General features: G+C 36.5%; 1 protein-coding gene across 4 annotated transcripts in view; it reads right to left on the minus strand.

The window, feature by feature from the left end:
• shep (RNA binding motif single stranded interacting protein alan shepard) overlaps nt 1-23,178 on the minus strand; it is a 124,976-nt gene extending 101,798 nt beyond the window's left edge. The window contains exons 1-4 of one of the 4 annotated variants that reach the window (XM_089254978.1): nt 22,929-23,178; nt 16,111-16,153; nt 15,698-15,946; nt 10,917-11,012 (exon numbers count right to left, since the gene is read on the minus strand). In XM_089254978.1, the coding sequence (XP_089111104.1) occupies nt 10,917-11,012; nt 15,698-15,946; nt 16,111-16,131 (366 nt within the window). In that variant the 5' untranslated portion in view covers nt 16,132-16,153; nt 22,929-23,178. Of the gene's footprint in view, nt 1-10,916; nt 11,013-15,697; nt 15,947-16,110; nt 16,154-22,907 lie in introns of all 4 variants that reach the window. The other 3 variants (XM_089254986.1, XM_089254964.1, XM_089254972.1) reach the window with 3 other exon arrangements.
• Between the last annotated feature and the right edge of the window lie 1,286 nt (nt 23,179-24,464).

A 24,464-nucleotide genomic window follows, 5' to 3' on the forward strand; every position in this document is an offset into this window, starting at 1 on the left:
TCCTAAATGGGCTATAGAATGGTCTAGGGGGCGATAGAAGCTACGGGTATAACATAGGATCCTATGGGTTCTCTTGAGTTGGGGGGGGGGGGCGATTAGAGAAAAAAAAATCTTAAGAAGGGGGTGATAGAACAAAAAGTTTGGGGAACTATGATCTAGACAATCACTGACACTTAAGACAATACCCTCATTGTGTGTAACATTTGAATATATCTAGACATCAAAATACTAAATTGTACGACTAAAATGCCCTTTAATTTGGCAGTGCCAGCTTGTATATGATTCTTAAAAAAACTTCTGTAACTTATTCTTAGTGCAAAAATGAGAATAAGTTTTTGACTAAGATAAGGTATATTTACTAACATTTGTAATTAAAAAACTGCTGAGAAATCTGAGCTGTGTGAGAAATTTTTAGGTGAAATTAAATGAGTTAGCGTATTAGCAGATGCTGTGAGAGAATTTTTAATATGGAATAAAATTTTGGGTAGATCAGAAAATTTTAAATATCAAAGTAAATATTTTGTGCCCAGTAATTATGATTCAAAATATAAAACACTTTAATCTACATAAAAGTAAGTGTTTTGTTAATTAACATATCTATCAGGTTAACAGAAACTATTTGATATCGCTGACAGTATAGCAACTCTATTTTGATAAGTAAATTGAACACAGGTAATGAGTAGTTTAGATAAAATGGAACATAAAATTATATGTTATATTTTCTAGGTTCTTTTTATGTCAAAAAATTCAAAATTGCAAATTATAATTAATATTTTGTTTTATTGTATACCTATTGTGTTCAAAACATTATTCAAAAGCATTCATCTAGGTTTTAGATGGTTTTCGACAGTTTTTGGTGGCTTAACCCAGTTTTTCATGCTTGTCATTCAAAAAACCAACCATGTTTGTAATGTTCCAATAACTCATAGCTCCAAATGCGATTCAACTCGCATGTCTGGCTTGGAGTGGTTGGAGATATCTTCATAGGTCCACATGTGTTCCAAGGTCATCTGACAAGCGATAGATATCTGAAGTTTCTAAAATCATCTGCCAGAATTACTTTATGTCATACCTGCACCCCAACGAGCAAAAATCGTTTTCCAACACAATGGGGCCCCTTGCACATTCTTCAAATGTTGTTCGGGACTGCCTGGCTGAGCAGTATCCGCACAAATTGGTTGTAAAGGGCCAATTCTTTGGCCACCTAGATTGTTAGATCTGACTCTTTTAGACCTCTTTGTTTGTGGTTTCCAGAAGCAAAAGATTTACCATGGGGGTTAACAGTTTTCAAGACTTGAACAGCTGTCTCGATGATTCTATAGTGAAACTAAGGGTAACTGTATGCAGGCAAGAGCATGCATATTAGGCATACAGGGTGGCCAATTTTAGTAGCGGCTGTAAGTTTTACACACATCTTTTCGAATGCATACATGCTTTAATCATGGATGTGGGGTATGACACAGTTTTTTTTTTTTTTGCATATTTCATGGCAGATGTGAGGGCAACGTCATAATTATTGTTTCTTTTGTATTTCCTTTATGCATTAACTTAATACAAATGTTACTTTTCTTATTTGGCTTTACAACTTTTGCTCTTGCATCTGATGATTGCAGCAGGATGAAAACAGACAAGCAATTTAAATCAGCATCGACCATAGCACCTTGCTAGGGTTTTTTTTTCAGAGAAAAATGCAGATATCAGTGATGTACATAACCTCTTCAAACCTTAGCTCCATATGTCTGAACATATCTGCATATCTGAGATAGTAATGGATTTACATGCATTTTCATCTACCTTAGTTTCGTTCCCCGAATGTTCATCGAACCTCTACTTGGGCGAACATCGAAGAAGGGAAGAGGGTATTGTTGTGATACAACAGGGTGAGTGGACTGGACACATTGATTATAAGTTAAAGATCCTCTTCACACAAAAAAACGCATGTCCTTCGACATCACAGTTTTATTTATGGGCGCCTTTCTTCTAAACATGTTACCAAGTGGTCATCTACAATTCTCTTCATGCTTTTAGCATAACTAGCCAATATAAAACCTTTCATATCATAACAGGCATTGCAAACAAAGGCTGAATTTCTCCTGAACTAAAACACTGATATGGTTCATTATAGGCTCTTTTGAAACCTGATGCAATGGACAAGTTTTTGGTAAATTTGACAGATTGTAGCTAGAAGGGTGCTTGCAGAATTGGCGGTTACAGCATTTGGCAACAATTTGATTTTAAATGTTGCCAATCATTCAGTGCTTGTAGCTCAGGATCAATCTAGACACTTCAGTAAAAAAATGAAATCTTATTATCTTATTATTTTACTATCCCGTCTTATCAGAATTTTTTGTTTTTTTTTCAAATATGTACTTAGTTTCCGTGTCAGTTTTCCAGAAACTTCACAAATTTGGATTTTTTTTCAAACTTGACACATTTTTTCTTCCATAATCGATTATCCACCATAACTCGAAAACAGTTTGAGATAGGATAGGGTTGGTGGGATGTTTCATGATCCCACTTGGGCTTGTCTCTATCTCCCTCTTTCGTTTGGCAGAATAGGTCACATTTACCTTACAAACAGTACAAATGTAATTCCATCATAACACATCACTCACTTCACTTCTGAAATAGATGGCGGCACTTCAAGCACTACATGTGCACTCAGACTGTTAGGGTGCATGCACTAACTCAATAGGTAGTAAATCAACCATATATGGTGATAGACCTGAGTTACACTCAGACTGTTAGGGTGCATGCACTAACTCAATAGGTAGTAAATCAACCATATATGGTGATAGACATGAGTTGTGCTCGGTTTGAAAGAAAGGATTCATCCTATATATACACACACACAAAAGCAAAAATAAACAAATCATTGATTTTCTTATTACTTCCCATGACAATGAAAAGAGAAATTTGAAGTAAATCTGTCATTTTAAACAGGTTAAAAAAATGTTTTTCATTATTTTACCAATTTTGAATGCGATTAATATTTTCTTTCCTTTTTCTTTCAGTTAAATAACTAGAACAAAATCTTCTGTATAACCCTCTAAAAACAAAATCTTCTGTATAACCCTCTAAAAACAAAATCTTCTGTATAACCCTCTAAAAACAAAAACTTTTGCTTTGCACCCAACTAATTACTTTTCATATTAGAAGATAAAATAATCTCATTTTTTGTTTTTGTTGTTAGTTTTAGGTTTTTCATTTAACCATAGATCATTCATAATGACTGGCAAATACATAGAATAATGGAAAAAAATTATCCCTCTCCAATCATTTCTTGAAACAATAACATAATACAGGGTGATTCAGAAAAGATGGGAGAAAAAAGAATGCATGGTCTAACATGAAATGCAAAGGTGCCAGCACATTTCAAAACAGCCGCTCTGCAAATGTTAAAATGGCATTCCTGTTGAAATTTATCGTGGGAAAAAGAACACCATGTATGCAAATGTAACCTGGGGAAGAAGAACAAACCATATACAAATTGGCATCACAGTGAATAAAAGGAGTGGACGCCAGCCCTGTGAAGTTATTCCAGCATGCAACCATTCTAACAATTGTAATGTACGGGATAATGATGCACTTTAGTAATACTGAAAAAGTAGACATGCATTTCATTTATGGAACTGCAAACGGAAGTACCACAGAGACAGCACGGAAGTACGGTGAGCGTTTTCCCAACAGGCGTTATCCAATCCGAAAACATTTACATGCTTGCGTAAGCAGCCATGCGAAACGGGATCCTTTCTTGCTTCCCGGTTTGATGCAGGTTATACAAGGACTGCCAGAACAACAGGTGTGGAAGGAGATTTTGGAGATGGTGGCAGATCAGCCAACTACACGCACATGAGCTATGGGCCGTAGCCTTGGTTTGCGTGACATGGCAGGTGCTGATGGGCGAGAGGTTGCACCCATACCATTTTCAACGATTCCAAGCATTGAATGAAGATTATGCTTGTCCCGTACGCTTCGCTTGTTAGCTCCTACAGCAGATTGCAGCATGCCCCAGATTTTGCAGCAACTGTTCTTTTCTCTGATGAATGCACTTTTGCACGAGATGGTGCATTTAATACCCACAATAAACATGTTGGGGCGCTGTAAATCCACATGCGCATCAGCGACTCCTCCATCAATGTTTGGGCAGAAATCATCTGCAACTATCTAATAGGACCATATCTTCTGCCAGAATGCCAGACGTTTCTGCAAGAGGTGCAGCCAAACTTGCTGGAGGATGTTCCAACTGCCCTCCAGCAGCATGTGGTTCTAGCATGATGGAGCTCCAGCCCATTTTGGGCAAGAGGTATGCACTGGATGTCACTTTTCCACAAGGTTGTAAAAAACCCGGGTTTTTTGGGAAAAATTGAATTTCCTTTTCCCACAACCTTAAAATATTTAATTTAAATATGTATGTACATCCTTTGTGTACATCTTATATTATGTCTAAATATACATTTTTGGTGCATATTTAACTTGACACAAAATAAAGTTTTCCGGACTCTGCCACGAAGCTGAGCGAGAAGAGATCTCTGCAACGAGATAAGTCCAGTGGCAAAGTTCTGGCGTTCATTCATCCATATTAAACTATGTATTCGATCAATAAAATTGACCATACAATAAGGGAATAATTGTTCATACACAAACACACCCACTTCTGCGTAATTGTATCTGAACCTTGAGTTGCATGCAGAACTGTAGCAAGAAAATTGGTTGTGGTAAAATAAATGAATTTGGATAATGAAAATTCTGAGAAATCAGAGAAATCTGGATAGTGCCTGATTTTTTTTCTCCAAATTTTTTAAACCCACCAAGGAATTTATCCAAAAGTCTCCTGATCCGTCGAAAATAAAACCTTTAGCTATGTAACCAGAACCATTAAGTATTATAAAAAAGTGTGTTTGTGAGATTCCAAGAAATTATTTATTATCACGTTTGCTCCTAAAAAAGCATTTAAAAGTACTTCAAAATATATATATATACGGACTTGACACTCAAGAGAACCAATCATAACCCCCTATCTACGGACTTCCTTGATCTCAAAATTTGCTTGTCTAATAGCATAGCCTTTGTTGGAATTTATGATAAAAGAAAAGAATTTAAATTTACAGTTAATTTTCTCTTCAAGTTCAATTCTAATATTAGTATTAGAATTTTGAAAAATATATTTTTTGGACAACTATAACAAGAATTAAATAAACTTGTAATAATGCTAAGGATTTTCTTGAAGCTTTTTCTGAATTTTTAAATATCTTGAGTGGCAACGGTTTTCCGTCTTCTTTTATGGGTTTCAAACTTCACCCAAATTTATTAACTTGTTAGCTCACACCACGTGTTATGAAATGTCAAATTTTTGGTAAGTTTTAATTTTTATATTATCAATTTTGAAACACACTTTGTGTAAATATGTAATTAATATTGTGCTACTCATGCGATTTCTCATGTTTTTTGGTTAATTTTGTATTTTCTCATATTGGCTTTTTGACTTCCAAAGCTTGTTTATCACAAAAATGTCGGGGGAACTGATGGTAAATTTACACCTATTAGGCCTACCATCATTAAAAACATTTTTGCAGTTTGGAGCAATGTGGGGGGTTCCCCCTTGAGAACGACCTCCTCATTGATCTATATATTTTTCTAATTTTTTCAATTTCTTCTAATTTTTCACGTCTTCCCATTTTCTCTAATGTTATATATATATATATATATTCCATGCCAATTTCTCCTTTGCCACTGTTCTTCTTGCATCACCGTTGGCAGTCGTTCTTTTGAGCAATCATTGAAATTGGTTTTTTTTTTAACATATACTTTATTCTTGTGTTTTCTCCTCGTATCCTCAGTTTTACTATGTTGCACCTTGTAGCACGTTCGCATTTCATTTTAGACTACGCATTCTTGGATGAAAATTGTTTGTTTTTGTGCATACTACCACCTCTTATAGTTTTTCCCATCTTTTCTGAATCACCCTGTATACATTAATAGATCAATAGAATTCGAATAACTAGAAAATAATAGCTCTTGTGGCAAATACATTTTCATGCAGTATAGCTCTTTTTTTTATTTCAGTATCTCTTACATAGTGGAAACTGTACAATTACTTTCAGTACTACACTGGTGTAAGAATTTGCAGACTTGGTCAATTATCTCTAGAACTACTGTACCGATTTTAATGAAATTTGATATGTGCATACATTGATACAATACAAAACAAATAACCATTCAATAATTGTAATACACACGCATGATCGTGCGTAACACTCGTTGGAGTCGGAAGGTATGAAACAGCGGTTGCAGAATAAACAAATAGATGGGTTAATAGGGGGGTATGGTCCCCTCTTACAGACATACAGGTCTCGCAGCGTGATTTCATACTTGAAATAAGGCAGTTTATCATTTCCTGTGGTAATTGGTCCCACTCATTCAGCAACGCTGTTTTCATTCCCTGGATGGTTCCCGGAGGGGGGTTGCGAGTTGCAATTGCCCTCCCCAGAGCGTCCCAGACATGCTCTATAGGGTTAAGGTCGGGAGATCTGGCTGGCCAATCCATCCGGCGAAAATCCTCACTCTCTAGAAAATCGTCGAGCAGAAGAGCTCTATGTGGCCTCACGTTATCATCCATTAAAATCAACTCAGGGCCAACTGCACCCCTGAAAAGGCAAACATAGGGCTCCAAGACCTCATCCCTATACCTCACACCAGTCACAGTGCCTCTCTCAAAGACATGGAGAGGTGTGCGGCCATCCAACCTCCGACCATTAAACCTCCTCCGCCATAATGGTCGATTTCGCGGACATTGGAGAGTAGGTAGCAGGTCCCTGGTTCTCTCCATATGAACATACGGCGAGAATCTGTGCTTAGGCTGAACCTGGGACTCATCAGTGAAGAGAACGGTCGCCCATTGACCCATACTTCAATCTCTATGCTCTCTGCACCATGATAAACGGATTCTCCTGTCCGTAAAAGTGAGAGGGACGCAAACAGCAGGTCTTCTTGCAAACAACCCTCTCTCATGAAGTTTTTTGGAAAAAGTCAGCCTTGATACACGGGTTCCTGTGGCTGCATTCAAGTCACGAGAGAGCTGAGAAGCTGTAGCACTCCTGTTACGCCTCGCTATAATCGACAAATGACGATCTTCTCTGGCCGTCGTGGCTCTTGGACGACCTTGCTCAGGCTCTCTCTCGATGGATCCAGTACCTGGAACTGTTTCCATAAGTTACACACGGAGCTGGGCGTTAAATTGAACTCTCTACAAATCTGGACTTGAGATTTGGCCTGCTTCTAGCCTCTCCACAATTCGCCACCTCATTCCATCATCTAAACGTTGGTGATTACTCATTTTTACTGTTACAATTTGAAATGAACCGATTGCTGCAAAATAACACCAAGAAATTCGCAGAGGTGTGCTAGCGAACAAAATGTGTCTTAACTTACGCGCGCTTATAAAGCCTGTTTCTCTACTGACTCTGCCTACACACATGTGTATGCTCACGTATTCGACGTACAAGATTTGCATTTTTGTCTAGAAGCAGTGGGTTTTACATTCAGTTTAGTTCTTTTCATGAAATTCGATAAAATATGCAAATTCTCTTAATTTATTTCACCAGTGTAGTATGTGAAAAAAATACAAGTACAACCTTTATATGGTAATTTTTTTAAACTTTAAAAGAACACAATTCACAAACATTCAGACAAGACAAAAACATAATGCTAAATTACCAGTAATTCCCATAATAAAGCTGCACTTTATATGGACCATTTTTCATTTGGACCATCATTATTAGCCTTTAAAGTTAATTTTTTGCTCTAGCAGCAATTGCAAAGCCACAGCGTATTCAATAATTTCTCTACTTCCTTCTCCCCACCTCTCCTACCAAAAAAAACGTCTTCGTAAAACTTCCACGTATAACTTCAGCCTTTGCTTTTACTTTGACCTTTTTGCTTTTGAGTTGAGCATCTACTTCTTATTAGTTTGGACCATTATGCAATTTTGGAAGAAAGTAAGTCATGTTGGGGCATAGAAAACCTTTTCTATATACATTGCACATATTATTCATATTCAGTAACTTGAACACTGGCCATTAACCACTCTCCGGATGTAGAGGAGTTAGCGTGCTCTAACACAGTTCAAAGAAATGCATTGTAGCTAATATTTTGATATCATGGAATGAAGGTGGGAAAAACTGCTTTCCCTTCAACTTAGTATTAATTTTTTCATTCAAGAAGGAAGTGGATTATATGAAAAAAGGGGGGTCTTGCTAAAAAGTATAGAACAAAGGTAGTTAGTTCATACTTGAATATAGATTTTGGTCAATAAGAAAAGAACAATCAACTTCACATATCTCTTTTCCTGTATTTAATGAAAATAAACAAAGATAGAATGTGTCTGAAGATTTATAAACTCACACCATGTACCATCTGAATTCGTAGCTAAAAATGTGAAAGTTAAAGGAATAAAATAAAATAAAGTCAACCATGTTCTATTTGCAGTTTTATAACCCCTACAACCATTTATTTTAACCAATCATTAAAGTTTTTTAAAAAATTTAACAATATTATCGTTCTATCATTTTTGTTCAACATCTGTTAATTTATGCATATATTTTGATAATTACACCAACACCTACGATTTATAGCCAATTGTGAAAGCCTTTGCTCCCATGTCTTTTACCACAAGGGTGGTGTAAGAAAAGACTTAATGCCGCCATAGCCTTATACTTTGTAGCCATGTGTCTCCACATTATCTCCTCCTAGAAGTGGAAGAAATACCTGAATGTGGCTCATACCTATGTGACTGGAAGTCCAGTCTACGATGAAGTAAAACATCACCTGGATCATAAAAACAGACGTGCCAACTTTTGGAATCCAGAAATCTGGAGATTCTCCCAAGGAGGGAACCCCCCCCCCCCCGGCACTCAGACTCGATCAAAAAATGATTTTTTTCCCCAAAAAATTCTTTTTTATCAATTAAAAAAAAAGTTCCATTTCCCCCTCCCCAAGGCAGGTTCAGAGAATTGCCCCTGAGCAGAATATAATTCCACGTCAGTCTTTCCATGCAGAATAGAGAAATCACATCTACATACTGTTCATAAAATGTGTTTTCTTTCGTGGATGCTATCAGTGATTGATAATCTTGGGTATATGAACTCTTGAAAGCTTTATATTCAGCTTTATATAGCTTAGTTTTATATTTTCTTTCTGAAGACATTTAATCAGAGGAAACAGTTAAAAAACTTCGAAATACAAAGCTGCTGACGAAAAAACTTGTGTTTACTTCGCGGCTGTCAATGGAATACAATAACGATTATACAGGAATTCTGGCAACCAAGGGCTCACTCCTGATAAATGATTGCCAATAAACTAATGGTCTATCGTTATGTATCACTACGTAAACAAAGTCACGTTTTTGCCAGTTGCTTAAATGCAGTCACCAAGACTTTTTCCGGTTGCTCGATGGAAATGGCCACGGCTCCTCTATAGGCGTTTTCCCTAACAATCACGGCAGTCATTGACGTCACGACAACGTGAAAGCTTGCGTAAAATCTAATTTCCTGCCAAAATCCTTAGAAATTTTAACAAATCTGGAGAGCAGGAAGAAGGACAAAAAATCCAGTCTCCCACCTAAATTCAGAGAGTTGGCAGGTCTGTAAAAAGGATTCTAGTCAACTCTTTTATATGGTCTTAGAGTTGCTGATAAGTCTCTAGTGCTGTGATTCCCAAATTTTCTGGTTTGTGGCACCCAAACCAGATGTACCAGATGAACTTCCATTGGGTATATCTGAATTTTTCCCAAGTAAGAACATAAGTCTACCTAAGAGTTAGACTGGTTTAAATGAAAAAATAATTCCCAAACAATTTGTGTGCAATGTAAGAAATAAGTACATGCATTAATTATAGCACTCCATTAGCTGGCTAGGGTGCTGTGGTATTTGGTTTGGGAACAACTACTCCAACACAATCTTGATAAATTTCTATCCTGCAGTTTGTGAAAAAAAAATGGAATTTGGTTAGTACAAACTATCAAACTACATTTAACTATCTCCCTTTCCTACTCGATATCCTTTGCAAATATAAATTCATCATGAGGTGCTTGTCATATTCATTATTCTTCCTAATCTTTTCTTCCCAAGATAAGAACTATAAAAGCTTAGTGTTCCATAGTGTACATATCATAAATCACAGAAAGCTATGCTTATTCCTCTTCCAGTCTAGTAAAAAAAATTGCACACAAAACTAGATTTTTTTGGCAAAAGATATAAAAAAGAAAGAGAAAAAAGCATACTACATATTTTTATAAACCGCTGGGACAAAAAATTAGCTTTTAAAACAATATTTAAGCCAAAACTCATCATATAGAAACTACAAACTACGGTGCATGTTTAAGCCCGTCAATACTTTAGGACCTTCATTACATGAAATACCATTCTCTCATTGAAATTTTGCAAGATCCCAGAGACAACATAAATATGTTTAATATTATTTTTAGCCTCCAAGTGATTATTGTTTTGTTTATGTTTCATCATGTATATTCATTTTGAATTCATTGATTTGAAGCATGGTATTAGAACCCAAGTATACACTAAAAGATACCATAAACACATTTCATAAACCATGAAACAAAGATAAGAGATACCCAAAATTTTAAACATGAAAAGGCTGTTAAAGAAATGTTGCAGAAGTAATTTCACTTGGATTTGATCTTTTTTAGAAACGTAGTAGCAAAAAAATAAAAGGTGTGGCATGAAAGTGAATAAATGTGACCTGTATCAAATCTGTTTTTATCAACCAAACTTCACCAGAAAAGGGGGGTAAATGTTTTATGAATTATTATATCTAGAACACCTTTTTTTTTATTTAAAAAAAGCACATAACCAGCAAAAAGAACTATTATCGAAAATAATCTATGATTATTAACATACCGGTCTTGGAGCACCATTTGCTGGTAGTTTTCGATTCAAAATCAACTTGTTTTGAGCTGCGGCAGCTGCTGCTGCAGCTTGTAGGGCATTTGATCTCTGAAAAAAAATGTATATTATTTCTTTTGATATCTTACTATATATTTATTTTTATCTGGCATGAACATTTACATAGGAAAATAAAACAAAAAATGAAAGAAATAAAAAACGTTGATCACATATATTATGTGCCCCAAAACAAACGCTTTATCAAAATCAAAATAATGTGAATGTTGCCAACAGTGTTGGGCAATGCAGTGTTGAGAAGGGACGGACGGATAATTCGGCTATTGCCCAACACTGTTGGCAACATTCACATAAAACAAAAAATGAAAGAAATAAAAAACATTGATCACATACATTATGTGCCCCCAAGGGACAACCGTCCCATTCCAGGGGGCTAAAAATGTTAAATACTTGATATTTACATTTGCCGCCACCATTTGATATATCAAATGCATAACATATTTGTATATTATATATGTATAATAATTATAAATTCTATAATTTTTGCCTTAAGGAACATATAAAAACAGAAAAAGTGCTCATAATTCCTATACATACACATAACAGTTTGATACAAATATCTCATCAGACATGAAAACATTAGCTTAAAGCTTTTCAGTAGTAATGAATGTTTAGCTTTGCCATGGGGGTTTCTTCCAGAGCTGAAAACATTTAACAATAGCTATACCAATATACAAGTTGCATATCGTTTTAAAATGCTCATCATTTGTTCTATGATGTCTGACTTGTACATCCGGAAGCAGTTGTAGCTGCTCCCTCTTTTAGTTCTGTTTTGCATGTTGATGAACTTTGAACATTGGTAATTACTCATTCATAGGTGCCAATTCCTAGACTTGAAAAATCTGTAGTTTGTCACGTGACAAAATATTTTACTGTCAAAGAAAAACATGACCTACAAATAAAAGTGGAAAATTATAACTTTTTTTTGGGACACTACTGCATTTTTACATAATTTTGACAACCTGACTTCTTTTGATCTCAATATCCTGTTTTTTTGACAAAGTCTGCTGGAATTTTTGTTCACTGAAATCAAGGGGTGAAATTATTTTGCCAATTTATAAATTATTTTTGACATCATATATTTGTCATGTTAAAAATTTTTTTCACAGAATTAATTTCAATCGACTGTTTACAAATTTACAGTAGAGCTTTGATTCCCAGCCATCAGTGATTTTAGCAATGATTAGCAACTTCGCTCTTTTTTGGCATCATATTTGACAACAATTGGCAATTTACTGTATTTGAAGTCCTAATTCTCTACATTTTGTTTGAGGGAACATGATCCATAGAACTGCAAGGACCAAGTGATTTTTTAAAATTTGAGGATTTTTCAATAAAGATATAAAAAATCGGGAGAATCTGGTTTTTGACTGGAAGACTTTTAAAGGCTACAAAATCAGAAGGCTTCTGGGTAAACTGGAAACATTGACAACCATGCTAATTTCTAAATTTGTTATTAACTCAACCAGATATTAATCATCAATAAAATTCATGAATGGAAGAAAATAATTCAAGTTATAGTGACATCCCAACATAAATCAGTAATTTATTCCAAGTTAGTTGCGATAACATTTCCCTCCACAGAATGGAACAGCAAGAGCTTTCAAGATTTGCTCAAAGTGTGTCTAATTCAAAAAAATCATTTTAGGAAGAGACAACATAAATGCAGCTCAAGTAAGTCCAGGTGTTGCAGTACATCCCTCACAGTGTCTACACAAATGAATGAATTCCATAACTCTGCCACTGGACTTATCCCATTGCCAAGATTTCTTCATCTTCATAGTGTCTACAGTTTTGAATTGAAGAACATGAAATTATATACAATGACACGTTGGCTAATGAAGATAATTCATTCTGGAATCACATTCATCAGTTGAAACTTGATTTTCCCCCTAGGTTTCCATGGAATAAGCTCATGAAATGTCAGGACTGTCAAGTTTGATGCTAAGATTTTCACCATGTATACAGTCAAACCTCGTTAATGAGTCACTCTTGGGAGAGCAAAAATATGACTTTATAAGCGGAGTGACTCGTTAAACAGAGTAAGCCATAGCTATGCCAATTCCTGGTTGAGGATAATTGAGACTTCCAAAAAGTGATCTGGTAAGCGGAGTGACGTGTTAACCGGGTGATGCACTAACGAGGTTTGACTGCACTACTATTACTAAACCACAGATGCGCCTCGTCTCACCAGAAAGAAAATGTAGAGAATTAGGACTTCAAGTACGGTAAATTGCCAATTGTTGTCAAATATGATGCCAAAAAAGAGCGAAGTTGCTAATCATTGCTAAAATCACTAAATGGCTGGGAATCAAAGCTCTACTGCAAATTTGTAAACAGTCGATTGAAATTAATTCTATGAAAAAAAATTTTAACATGACAAATATATGATGTCAAAAATAATTTATAAATTGGCAAAATAATTTCACCCCTTGATTTCAGTGAACAAAAATTCCAGCAGACTTTGTCAAAAAAACAGGATATTGAGATCAAAAGAAGTCAGGTTGTCAAAATTATGTAAAAATGCAGTAGTGTCCCAAAAAAAAGTTATAATTTTCCACTTTTATTTGTAGGTCATGTTTTTCTTTGACAGTAAAATATTTTGTCACGTGACAAACTACAGATTTTTCAAGTCTAGGAATTGGCACCTATGAATGAGTAATTACCAATTTTCAAAGTTCATCAACATGCAAAACAGAACTAAAAGAGGGAGCAACTACAACTGCTTCCGGATGTACAAGTCAGACATCATAGAACAAATGATGAGCATTTTAAAACGATACGCAACTTGTATATTGGTATAGCTATTGTTAAATGTTTTCAGCTCTGGAAGAAACCCCCATGGCAAAGCTAAACATTCATTACTACTGAAAAGCTTTAAGCTAATGTTTTCATGTCTGATGAGATATTTGTATCAAACTGTTATGTGTATGTATAGGAATTATGAGCACTTTTTCTGTTTTTATATGTTTCTTAAGGCAAAAATTATAGAATTGATAATTATTATACATATATAATATACAAATATGTTATGCATTTGATATATCAAATGGTGGCGGCAAATGTAAATATCAAGTATTTAACATTTTTAGCCCCCTGGAATGGGACGGTTGTCCCTTGGGGGTACATAATGTATGTGATCAATGTTTTTTATTTCTTCCATTTTTTGTTTTATGTGAATGTTGCCAACAGTGTTGGGCAATAGCCGAATTATCCGTCCGTCCCTTCTCAACACTGCATTGCCCAACACTGTTGGCAACATTCACATTATTTTGATTTTGATAAAGCGTTTGTTTTTAAAAAAGCAACACACAATTCTGAATTGAATTTTCTCGTGGGATACTTCAACAGAACATGCCAGAATTTCCTCGTTAATGATGGGAGAAACACGCCACCCATTTCGTCAGCTTGGACAGGCTTTTATTACCTCAGTCGTGACAAAAATTTCAACACTTTGCAACAGATGGCTCCCCAATTCGCATCCAAAGACCACTCGGATGCAGCAAATACAAAGGCGAACTCTTCGGACGACCAGACGTAAACATCACCCCTCCACGACTCATTCGTGTGAATTCTGACCACGAGGTCCTGATAACGGCTCTCCATTGAAGAGCCGAAACGCGTCGACCATTCGACCAATTGAATTTATGTCTTGAAAATGTGGCAATTTTTGTATAAATTAAAACCAGGCAAAGTTTCTCATTTTTTTGATATTTATGTTGGTGCAATATCTCTCTATTATTATTTTGAATCAGTAATTAGGGCATAAAATTCAAGGCTCTATACAAAAAATTATTCCTCTGCTTTTTAATCAGGGGAACCCTGATACCCACATTGAAATGCATTGAAAATACTTAGGGCAGTTTAGCTAAATGCCAAGTTCAACTCCCTATAGCCTATTTTCTGCAATTTTTCCCATGCACAAAATCTATAAATAGAGCAGCTTTCTTTCTGCACTGTATCTAGGGATTATAAGTTTTGTTATTAAATTTAATTATTTTATCACAAAAAGATTTTCTATACTTCTTTCAATAACAAACTTTACCACAAATCAGCAACGTGCATACCATACAAGGTTATTTTTCAATACCACTGAAGTTATGTAAAGGAAAAACAGGATTTAAATTTTGTGATTTAAATCAATGATTTTTTTTTTTTAAAATCAAGTGATTTAAATCGGTGTACCCTGTTCTGAAGCAGACATAAATTAATAGGGTTTGTGTGACAATTCTGAAAATTATTGCAGCAAAAATTCAGTTCACAACTGGGCTGTGTTATTAGCAAATGTATCTATATCAACCAAAATATTCATCAGCCAAGCCTGAAGTGCACAAAAAACACCTTTATTCTAATAAAGATGTTTTTTGAGGTACTCAGGGGTTTATGCATGATCGACCTTTAAAGGGGGCACAAAAATTTTCTTCCTGAGAAATTTTGAGTTACCACCCTGCAAAAAGTATTTAAATGTACATAGAAATTGGTTAATACAGTATAATATATATAGGGTGTTTTCTTTTCATATTTAATTTTTTCACCAAAATACTAATTTTTTTCCTAAGTTTTGGTCGGCTTGGGGGAACACGGGCCCCAGCACCCCTTACACTTCTAGAGGCACTTAGCTAACACATCACTGTATCTGTAAATTTTAATACATAACTTTGATGAACTTAACTTTAATAAAGCAATCATCAGGCACATGAAAGTTGATATAGACTTACTTTTCTATCTTCAAATCTAGGAGGATCTCGTGAAGTCGTAACAATACTGTTAATGGGGGGACCATGGACGGCAGCATTTGGAGCCACTTGGGCAGACGCTGTATGTGGTGCAGGTTGCTCAGCACCATTACCATTCAGGGTATTGATACGAACAACTGGAATCATTGCCACTGGAAGATTACCGCCACACGCCCCAACCATCACAGGACCGTTCATTCGATTTACCTGCATCATCTGAAGCTGGTCATGCTATCAAAATATAGTTCAGATAATAAAATGTCTAAAAATACCAGTAAAAACTTATTTAATCAAAAAACATAAATCACAAATTCTGCAATAAAGCAGTACCACATAAAAGAATATATATTATTTTTTATTTCATAAATTGTTACAAAAAATGTAATGAAATATACCTGAGAATAAATAGAACTCATCACATTTGCTTTCTTCAATGAACTAAATAAAAATTTTAGAAAATTCAACTGATATTAATCTTTTTAAAAATTCAAGAATAATACAAGTAAAGTGTCATAATTTATGTTCCTGGTATTATTATTTAGCTATTCTACATATAACTTAAAATGACTATTCACCAGGTATCAGGTACAGTATACAAATGAGTATTAGGAAATTTGGATAGAAATGATTTTTTGCATCAAAATTGAATTGATATGTATTCCTTTCCATTAGCCGGCATGCTGAGAAACATGGGAGATTAACATGCCAGGAATGCCTGTATTTCCCGGCAGGCTAGGAAATTCAACCCCCAGATTATACAAATACAACGCCACAACAGGCAAAATGCCCAACGAGGTGGCTGAGGAAAAAAATGCCCATAACAAATATGAATGTCATAAATTTCAAAAATACAACAACCCAATTTAAAAATGCAATTACAAACAATATATATACATGATGAAATACACAATGTCCATGAATACTTATGATTGTCGATATAATTAATTTACGACATATATTAATTGTGAATAATTCTCAAATATCTAGACTCCAAGAATTGACTGATTTTAACCTTGCCCGTACTCTACATTTTTGGGATCCTTTCTGTTTTTTGAACTACGCCCAGATAGCTCAAACTTTATGTTTGCTAAAATTCATAGTTTTTTGATTTTTAGGTCAACATGGTTCCCAATCAAAACATCAAAAGGTAAAAATTTTTTACCATGTCAACAGACACCTATGAATTTCACATTAAACGATGGCCATGAAAGCTTTGTTTATGTTTGCTTTTAACTACCACATCAATTACATTTTTAATAAATTATGATTACCAAAAATCATAATTTACCAAAAACGTCAGATATTAAGCATACTATTTATTTGTTTACATACATTAAATGAGTTTAATGGAAACTTTAAACTTAGAAGAATTTTTATACTTCTTGACTGTATGTTCAAAATTTGAATGAGCAAAGCAAAAAAATAAAAAAAATTACACAGGAAAAAATGAAGATATAATACAAAAGTGACAGCACATACTGTATCATTTTTGTTGAACCACTGTCATTTTCTGTACACGAGAGCTAATTAGACCAAACCTACAATTTATGCCTTTTTTATACTCATCAAGAGGTTGGCTAACCAACCCCACCCCCCTTCCCACGGGACTCCCTGCAGAAGTAATCTTTTCTGTGGTGAAGTTGTAGTTTTATTGTACCCATGTCAGGAAAGTTTTGATTCGTCAAGAGAGTAACATCCCTATATTATTGTTTCAGTAAGAAAGTGCCAAGAAAGGATAGAATATAATTGCACATCAAGGCTACCATTTACTCACATAAGTGCTGAAATAGCACCTGCATAAGGCATTTTTCAAGGTTTACAGCTGCACCTATTTGTTCACAGGTATAGCTGATCTAACTACATGTCTACAGTGCACCTGTTGTCTAATTATTTGAGTCTCACCATGCTTACATCAGGGATTGACAAATCCAAAATCAATTTTTTAACCGCCATGTCGGTTAAAAAATTGATATTAGCACAAAAATTGCTATAGATACTCTTCCGTTATAACCATGCCATGCATTTTCAAAGCCAAATTAACATTTAGGCTTGTTTCTTTCCGGACGTCTAGCTTTAAAAAATGAAATCAAAAGTTCATCAGTAACATTCATAACTAATTCATGCCTCTTGCCTTAAATTTTGAATTCATCAAGACAAAAAGGTGTGAAGTGATATGGTTATAACAGAAGAGTACCATTTTCTGTATGTAATTACTAACTGGGGCAAAAGAAATAGGGGCTACGTGGGACACAGCTATAGCATAAGATAACCCCTTTCCTCTTTGGAGACTTTTTTGGCACTTTTCCTCCTTGTCAGTCATTTTCTTCCGTTGTCATTTTTATCTGCTATTATTATTTTCTTTTGCTTCCAGGTTTGCAATTTCCTTCTTCACTGCTGTTAACCCCTAAAGGTTGCTAGTAATAATAGTCTCTTGTCCAAAGCATGCATCCAGAAAGCGCAAGGTAGGTGGTTAATTTCCCCACAGACCCCGAAGCAGAATGCGCCAAAATCTGCGATGTACATCGCAGAACAATTTGGAAGAATTTTAAGAAAAAGTTAAAAAAAACACATGTATGGGAACTTTTACCGCAGAACATGTCCAGTCAGCTGAGGGGCTCGTCGCAGAACAGTACTAAACATTCTGCTTTGGGGCCCACAGAGGAATGTAACTTTTCTTTCCAATTATCTTCGCTTGGTATCCAGTCATCTGTAATTCACATAATTAACGGAGAGGTTCATTGTTTTGTTATATGTCACTGTCTAGAGGCCAATTTTGTTACGATCTGTTGCAGATTTAGGAGGCTGTCTATTGTGCAGTCCTGTTCAGCATAAAGGAAACAGTGTTCGTAGGAAAGAAAATATGTCCTCTGTAGCTTAATGTAGCGCAAGCGTTTGGAAAGTGCGGGGTTGGTGGTTCGATTCCCCACAGAGGAATGTGACTTTTCTTTCCAATTATCTTTGCTTGGTATCCAGTCATCTATACATTGCACAATAGACTTTTGTGTTGAGCAGCGCTGTGTTTGAGTCAACTGAAATCTGTTAAAACTTACAGGCTTGTTTTTTGTTTGTCTCGTTGTGCTATGTATACCGTTTTCTCAGTATGTCAATTTTTATTGATCTTTTGCATACTAGGCATTATACCTGGAATCCCCAAAGCAGAATGTTTTGCGTTGTTCTGCAACGAGACTTCAGCTGACTGAAAATGTTTTGCGTTAAAAATCTGCATATAAACTGAAGAGCCAAAAAAACTGGTACAGGCACGAGTATGCAAATAAAGAGATATGGAACCAATCAGAGTACGGCGCTGCGGTCGGCAACGCCTATATAACACATCAAGTGTCTGGCATAGTTGTTCGATCGGTGACTGCTGCTACAATGGCAGGTTATCGAGATTTAAGTGAGTTTGAACGTGGTGTTATAGTCGGCGCACGAGAGATGGGATTTAGCATCTCCGAGGTAGCGATGAAATTTGGATTTTCATGCACGACCATTTCACGAGTGTACCGTGAATATCGGAAATCCGGTAAAAAAATTAAATCTACGACATCGCTGCAGCTGGAAAAAGATCATGCAAGAACGGGACCAACGACGACTGACGAGAATCATTAAACATGATAGACGTGCAACCCTTCTGCAAATTGCTGCAGATTTTAATGCTGGGCCATCAACAAGTGTCAGCGTGCGAACCCTTCAACGAAACATCATCGGTATGGGCTTTCAAGGCCAAAGGCCCACTCGTGTACCCTTGATGACTGCATGACACAAAGCTTTCCGCCTCACCTGGGCTCGACAACACCGACATTGGACTGTTGAGGACTGGAAACACGTTGCCTGGTCTGACGAGTCTCAGTTCCAATTGCTTCGAGCTGATGGACGTGTACGGGTATGGAGACAACCTCACGGACCCTACATGTCAACAGGGGACTGTTCAAGCTGGTGGAGGCGGCTCTCTGATGGTATGGGGCGTGTACAGTTGGCATGATATGGGACCCCCTGATACGTCTAGATACGACTCTGACAGGTGATAGGTACGTAAGCATCCTGTCTGATCACCTGCACCCATTCATGTCCATTGTGCATTCCGACGGACTTGGACAATTTCAGCAGGAATGCGACACCCCACACGTCCAGAATTGCTACAAAGTGGCTCCAGGAACACTCTTCTGACTTTAGACACTTCCGCTGGCCACCTAAATCCCCAGACATGAACATTATTGAACATATCTGGGATGCCTTGCAACGTGCTGTTCAGAAGAGATCTCCACCCCCTCTTACTCCTACGGATTTATGGACAGCCCTGCAGGATTCATGGTGTCAATTACCTCCAGCACTACTTCAGACATTAGTCGAGTCCATGCCACGTCGTGTTGCTGCACTTCTGCATGCTCGCGGAGGCCCTACACGATATTAGGAAAATGTACCAGTTTTTTTGGCTCTTCAGTGTACGTAATAGTGTTTTTTCTACATTTTTCTTAAAATTCCTCCAAATTGTTCTGCAACAGCACTGGTTGTTCTGCGACGTACGTCGCACATTTCGTCATATTCTGCTTTGGGGCCTGGAATTTTACTCCAGCAATCATGTTTTTATTAAAAACCCAGAGAGACATTTTTTCCACTGTGTTAGCTTGAAGATCTGCAACATCATTACTTTAGATGGCGTTACTAAACAGTAGAGTGATTTTGTAGCTATGTTCAAACCAACAGAACCAATAATGTTAAAGCCAAAGAAAACAAATGAAAATATTCACTTTGATACCCAGTGGACTTATGTCGATTTTGCAGCCTTTAGATGAGAGCATCAATAGGCCTTTCAAATATTACTTAACTCTTACAGCGGCAATCCTGAGATATCTCATCTAACTTGATCTGCATTATTTTGATGATCCTGAACTATCTCTTGGTTCTTACAACCCTCTCATTTCCACAACCCTGAGCCCACATACCAATGTAAGTTTTATCTGTGAAAACATGTTTTCCTCCCCACCAATCCTTTCAATCAACTGCCAGTGGGCGGAGTCAGCTTTTTTTCAAAGTCTAATAACAGAAAAGGGGGGAAGAGAGGGTGTTTTCCATTCCCTTCAAGATAGCATACGATTAAGCATATGGCATATAAATATCAGAACACTATAGTTTTTCTTTCTTTTTTTATTATTATTTTGTGTTGGGGGGAAGCATTTATCAGCCCCCCAATCCAGAAAAAAATCCTTGAAAATAGGTGGCAATTTCTAGAAGGTCGGATTTCCACTGTGGCAATTACAATGCGGATCAGAAAAATTTTGAAAACAATTTAAAGGGTTGAGATATCTGTGCGTTTCGGTGATAAAGAAACCACAAAAGCAGTGTCTTAAAGAAACCTATGGCCTAGTGCGCTTGCCAGATGGTTTACGAGGCATGGAATTCTGTTTCCACCAAAATCATTAAATTCATAAAAATTTGTTGTATCAGTAGCGCGATAGATAGAACCGAAGACAATATCTTCTTTGAAAGTGATCTAGTGGTGGCCGTACATTTTAAGATGAAAACTGAGATGTCACACCATATTTTTTTTGATGTAGAGCAGGCATCTTCTAGCTGTAGCTCGTGTGAGATTTTGTGCTTGTGAGCACTTGATCAATGTTATTAAATTGATCAATTAAATACCCTGTACAAATCGTATTCAAGAATTGAAATCATCCTGATTTCATGCATTCGCATGTCAAACTTGCCATAAGGGTGCTCTTTTGGTTATGAATACAGGCAGGCAGTGTGCTTGCGGCTAGAAAAAGGTTGAAGACCTCTGATGTAGAGCTTGGAAAAACAGGAAAAAAACACAGGATTAGAAAGTCTGAATCACTTTTCAACTTTCATTGCATGAAAATATGATTTTTTTCCCTTCTGTAATATGCTGATTTTTAGGGGTCAGCTTATATACGTTTTCAATTTATTGCAGTTTTGGTGAACTTTAAGTGAGGAGGTTGGCCTATACATGAAAAACTTCAAAAGCATGAATCAGTTTCACTATTGGCAACTCCTCGACATGCTTTTGGATGTCTTTCCCGCTAAAGAAGAAAGAAATCTCCAACACATTGCCAAAAACAGATTGTACTACAGCTGTTTCGGTTGTTTTTCTTGAGGGAAGAACCATGTATGGCTCCCAAGAAATTTGGCTAGCATCCAAATTTTTTTTTCTTCCATTTCTCAAAATCCCATCAAACTTTGCATATCCTATATAATATACAGTAAAACCCCCTCTTAACAAACACCCGTCAGATGTGGTCACCCCTCTTTTAAGGCCAAATAATAATTTTAACACAAGATATACAGAAGACTGGACATTGTGAAGATATTTATTATTCGAGATGTTGACTTTTTTAAGGAAAAACTCATCTCTGCCTCTACCGGGAGTCGAACACGGGTCCCTCGATTGCCGGACAAGTGTTCTGACCACTAAGCTACAGAGGAGATAGAGATTTTCCTTCACTAGAGTGTATATATGTGCCTAACAGAACCGTGCAATGGACGGTGAACCGATCAACCAATAGTTCATGGACGACGAGCCACCAGATGGCTATACATATGACATGAATGTCGCTCTTCACTTGTTAATACAAGATATACGGAAGACTGGATGTTGTGAAGATATTTATTATTTGAGATGTTAATTTTTTTTTTCCTTCCTTAAAAAAAATTAACATCTCAAATAATAAATATCTTCACAACATCCAGTCTTCCGTACATCTTGTATTAACAAGTGAAGAGCGACATTCATGTCATAATAATTTTAACAAAAGAGTATGCATTTCTAACCCCTGATTAACGGTCACCCCTCTTTTACGGGCGATATTTTTATTTTTTTTTGTCCCGTCGGTGTCCGCATAAGAGGTTTTACTGTACTCAAGAGTCCCCCCCATAACAAACTACTCCCAAATACATTTGTCATTGCAAAACACGTTCAGCTGACCGAATACATAATTCCTACGGAATAAAACCTCCGTCAGATCGCGATTAAATCAGCGATTGGAAGTGGTTTTCTTTACAATAAATCTTACTCAAGATCAAATCGGTCCTCGGGTGCCGAATCATAACCGGACAAGATCTGACACCGAGATGAACGGAAGACAAAGTAAACGTGATCGATCACGTGCAAGACACATAATTAATGAATATCCCTCACACCATTAAGAGAAAAATACATAAGGAAAGTCATAAATACCATGGGAGTAATTTCACTAACCCTTTTCCCACAGGAATATTAAAAAAAAAAATTGATCAATGGATCTTCTCTTCTGCAAATGAAACTAAAAAATTTGTGGATATAATTTGTTTTACGATGAAAACCACATCTTGTCTTTCTCCTACAGATATAATAGTAAATATATATATATTTTTTCTTATTTAAAATATTAAAAGATCGCTAGTTTTGAAACTTCACACACACACACTCTACAAGCGCCCAAGCAGCCTCGGATGGACACCGGAAGAATCGACCAAACCACGCTCTTTGTCATTTTCACCGCAGCTTTCTTCCTTTCATTTTCTTTGTTTTATTTTCGGTGAACAAAACTCTCCGAAAAATGAAAATTATTTCAAGGTTTTTTTATAATGCATGATTTGTAAAAAAGTTTTTTTTTTAAATTTTTGCATGTTTAAGAATTAATGAATGTCAATGATTAATCATTTTAAGCATTGTCCTTTGGTGTGTAGCAAATATAAGTAAACAAACTTAATTTTAGTGATCCTCGGATATGACTCTGTTGACCATAAGTCCTATATTTTCCAAGATGGTCCTGGTTTTTCTTTTGACCGTCCCGACTTTTTTGCAAAAATGTCCCGATTTTTCACGTATTTTCAATGACGTTTTATCCTTCAAATCAGCGATTAAAATTATCATTCCAACTCAGCAATTACATTATGATAATTGCGACTACAAACGAACATTTGTCTTTTTTTCAGTTCAATGAAATTTGAAGTGAGTGGCTCTTCATTTACCGCGATTAGCCACTTTTTTGTGAATTTAGCATGATTTGGCGACTTTGTCTTTTCTTGGCATCACTTTTGGTGATTATTGGCAATGTCCGGTATTTTTCGAAGCAAAATTTCACGTATTTTTCTCGAGCAAATATGGTCAGGATTGTCATTCCCCCCACCCTTCCCCCCATGAACAAATATGAATTTTCGGGACACATATTTTCGTTTACTCTTTAATGTTCACACACCTAACCTATACGCAGAGATGGACTTGGAAGTCTGGGGGGGGGGGGGCGGACCACGATGAGGATGATGTCAATTCACATGTACGTATATGGGGCCGTTCAAGTATTACGTCATCATCATCGATGGGGGCGGGGGTGTTCCGATTTGTTGAATAAGGGGGGGGGGCGGACCACGATGAGGATGATGTCAATTCACATGTACGTATATGGGGCCGTTCAAGTATTACGTCATCATCATCGATGGGGGCGGGGGTGTTCCAATTTGTTGAATAATGCTTACGTCATCAACCATCCTTTATGAAAATATGAGTTGGATTCAGAGGGGCAGAGCTGATGACGAAATTTTGCTGACAAGGGTGAGGGAGGGGGTCAGCGTTTTGCTGACAAGGGGGGGGGAGGAGAGTCAAAAATGGCTAAAAATTTGCTTACGTAATACTTGAACGGCCCCTATACATTAAATCTGTCGACTCCACCTTTGACGCGGGGGACACACACCTCCGTAAGGAACTGACCACGACGGACCTTGACTCAGCTCTCTCATCTAAAACAGCCTAACC

The sequence above is a fragment of the Pholcus phalangioides genome, unplaced genomic scaffold, assembly GCF_987345545.1.
Source record: "Pholcus phalangioides strain wild (caught in Gottingen) unplaced genomic scaffold, Ppha-v1.0 ptg000004l_1, whole genome shotgun sequence".
NCBI classification, from domain to species: Eukaryota; Metazoa; Arthropoda; class Arachnida; order Araneae; family Pholcidae; genus Pholcus; species Pholcus phalangioides.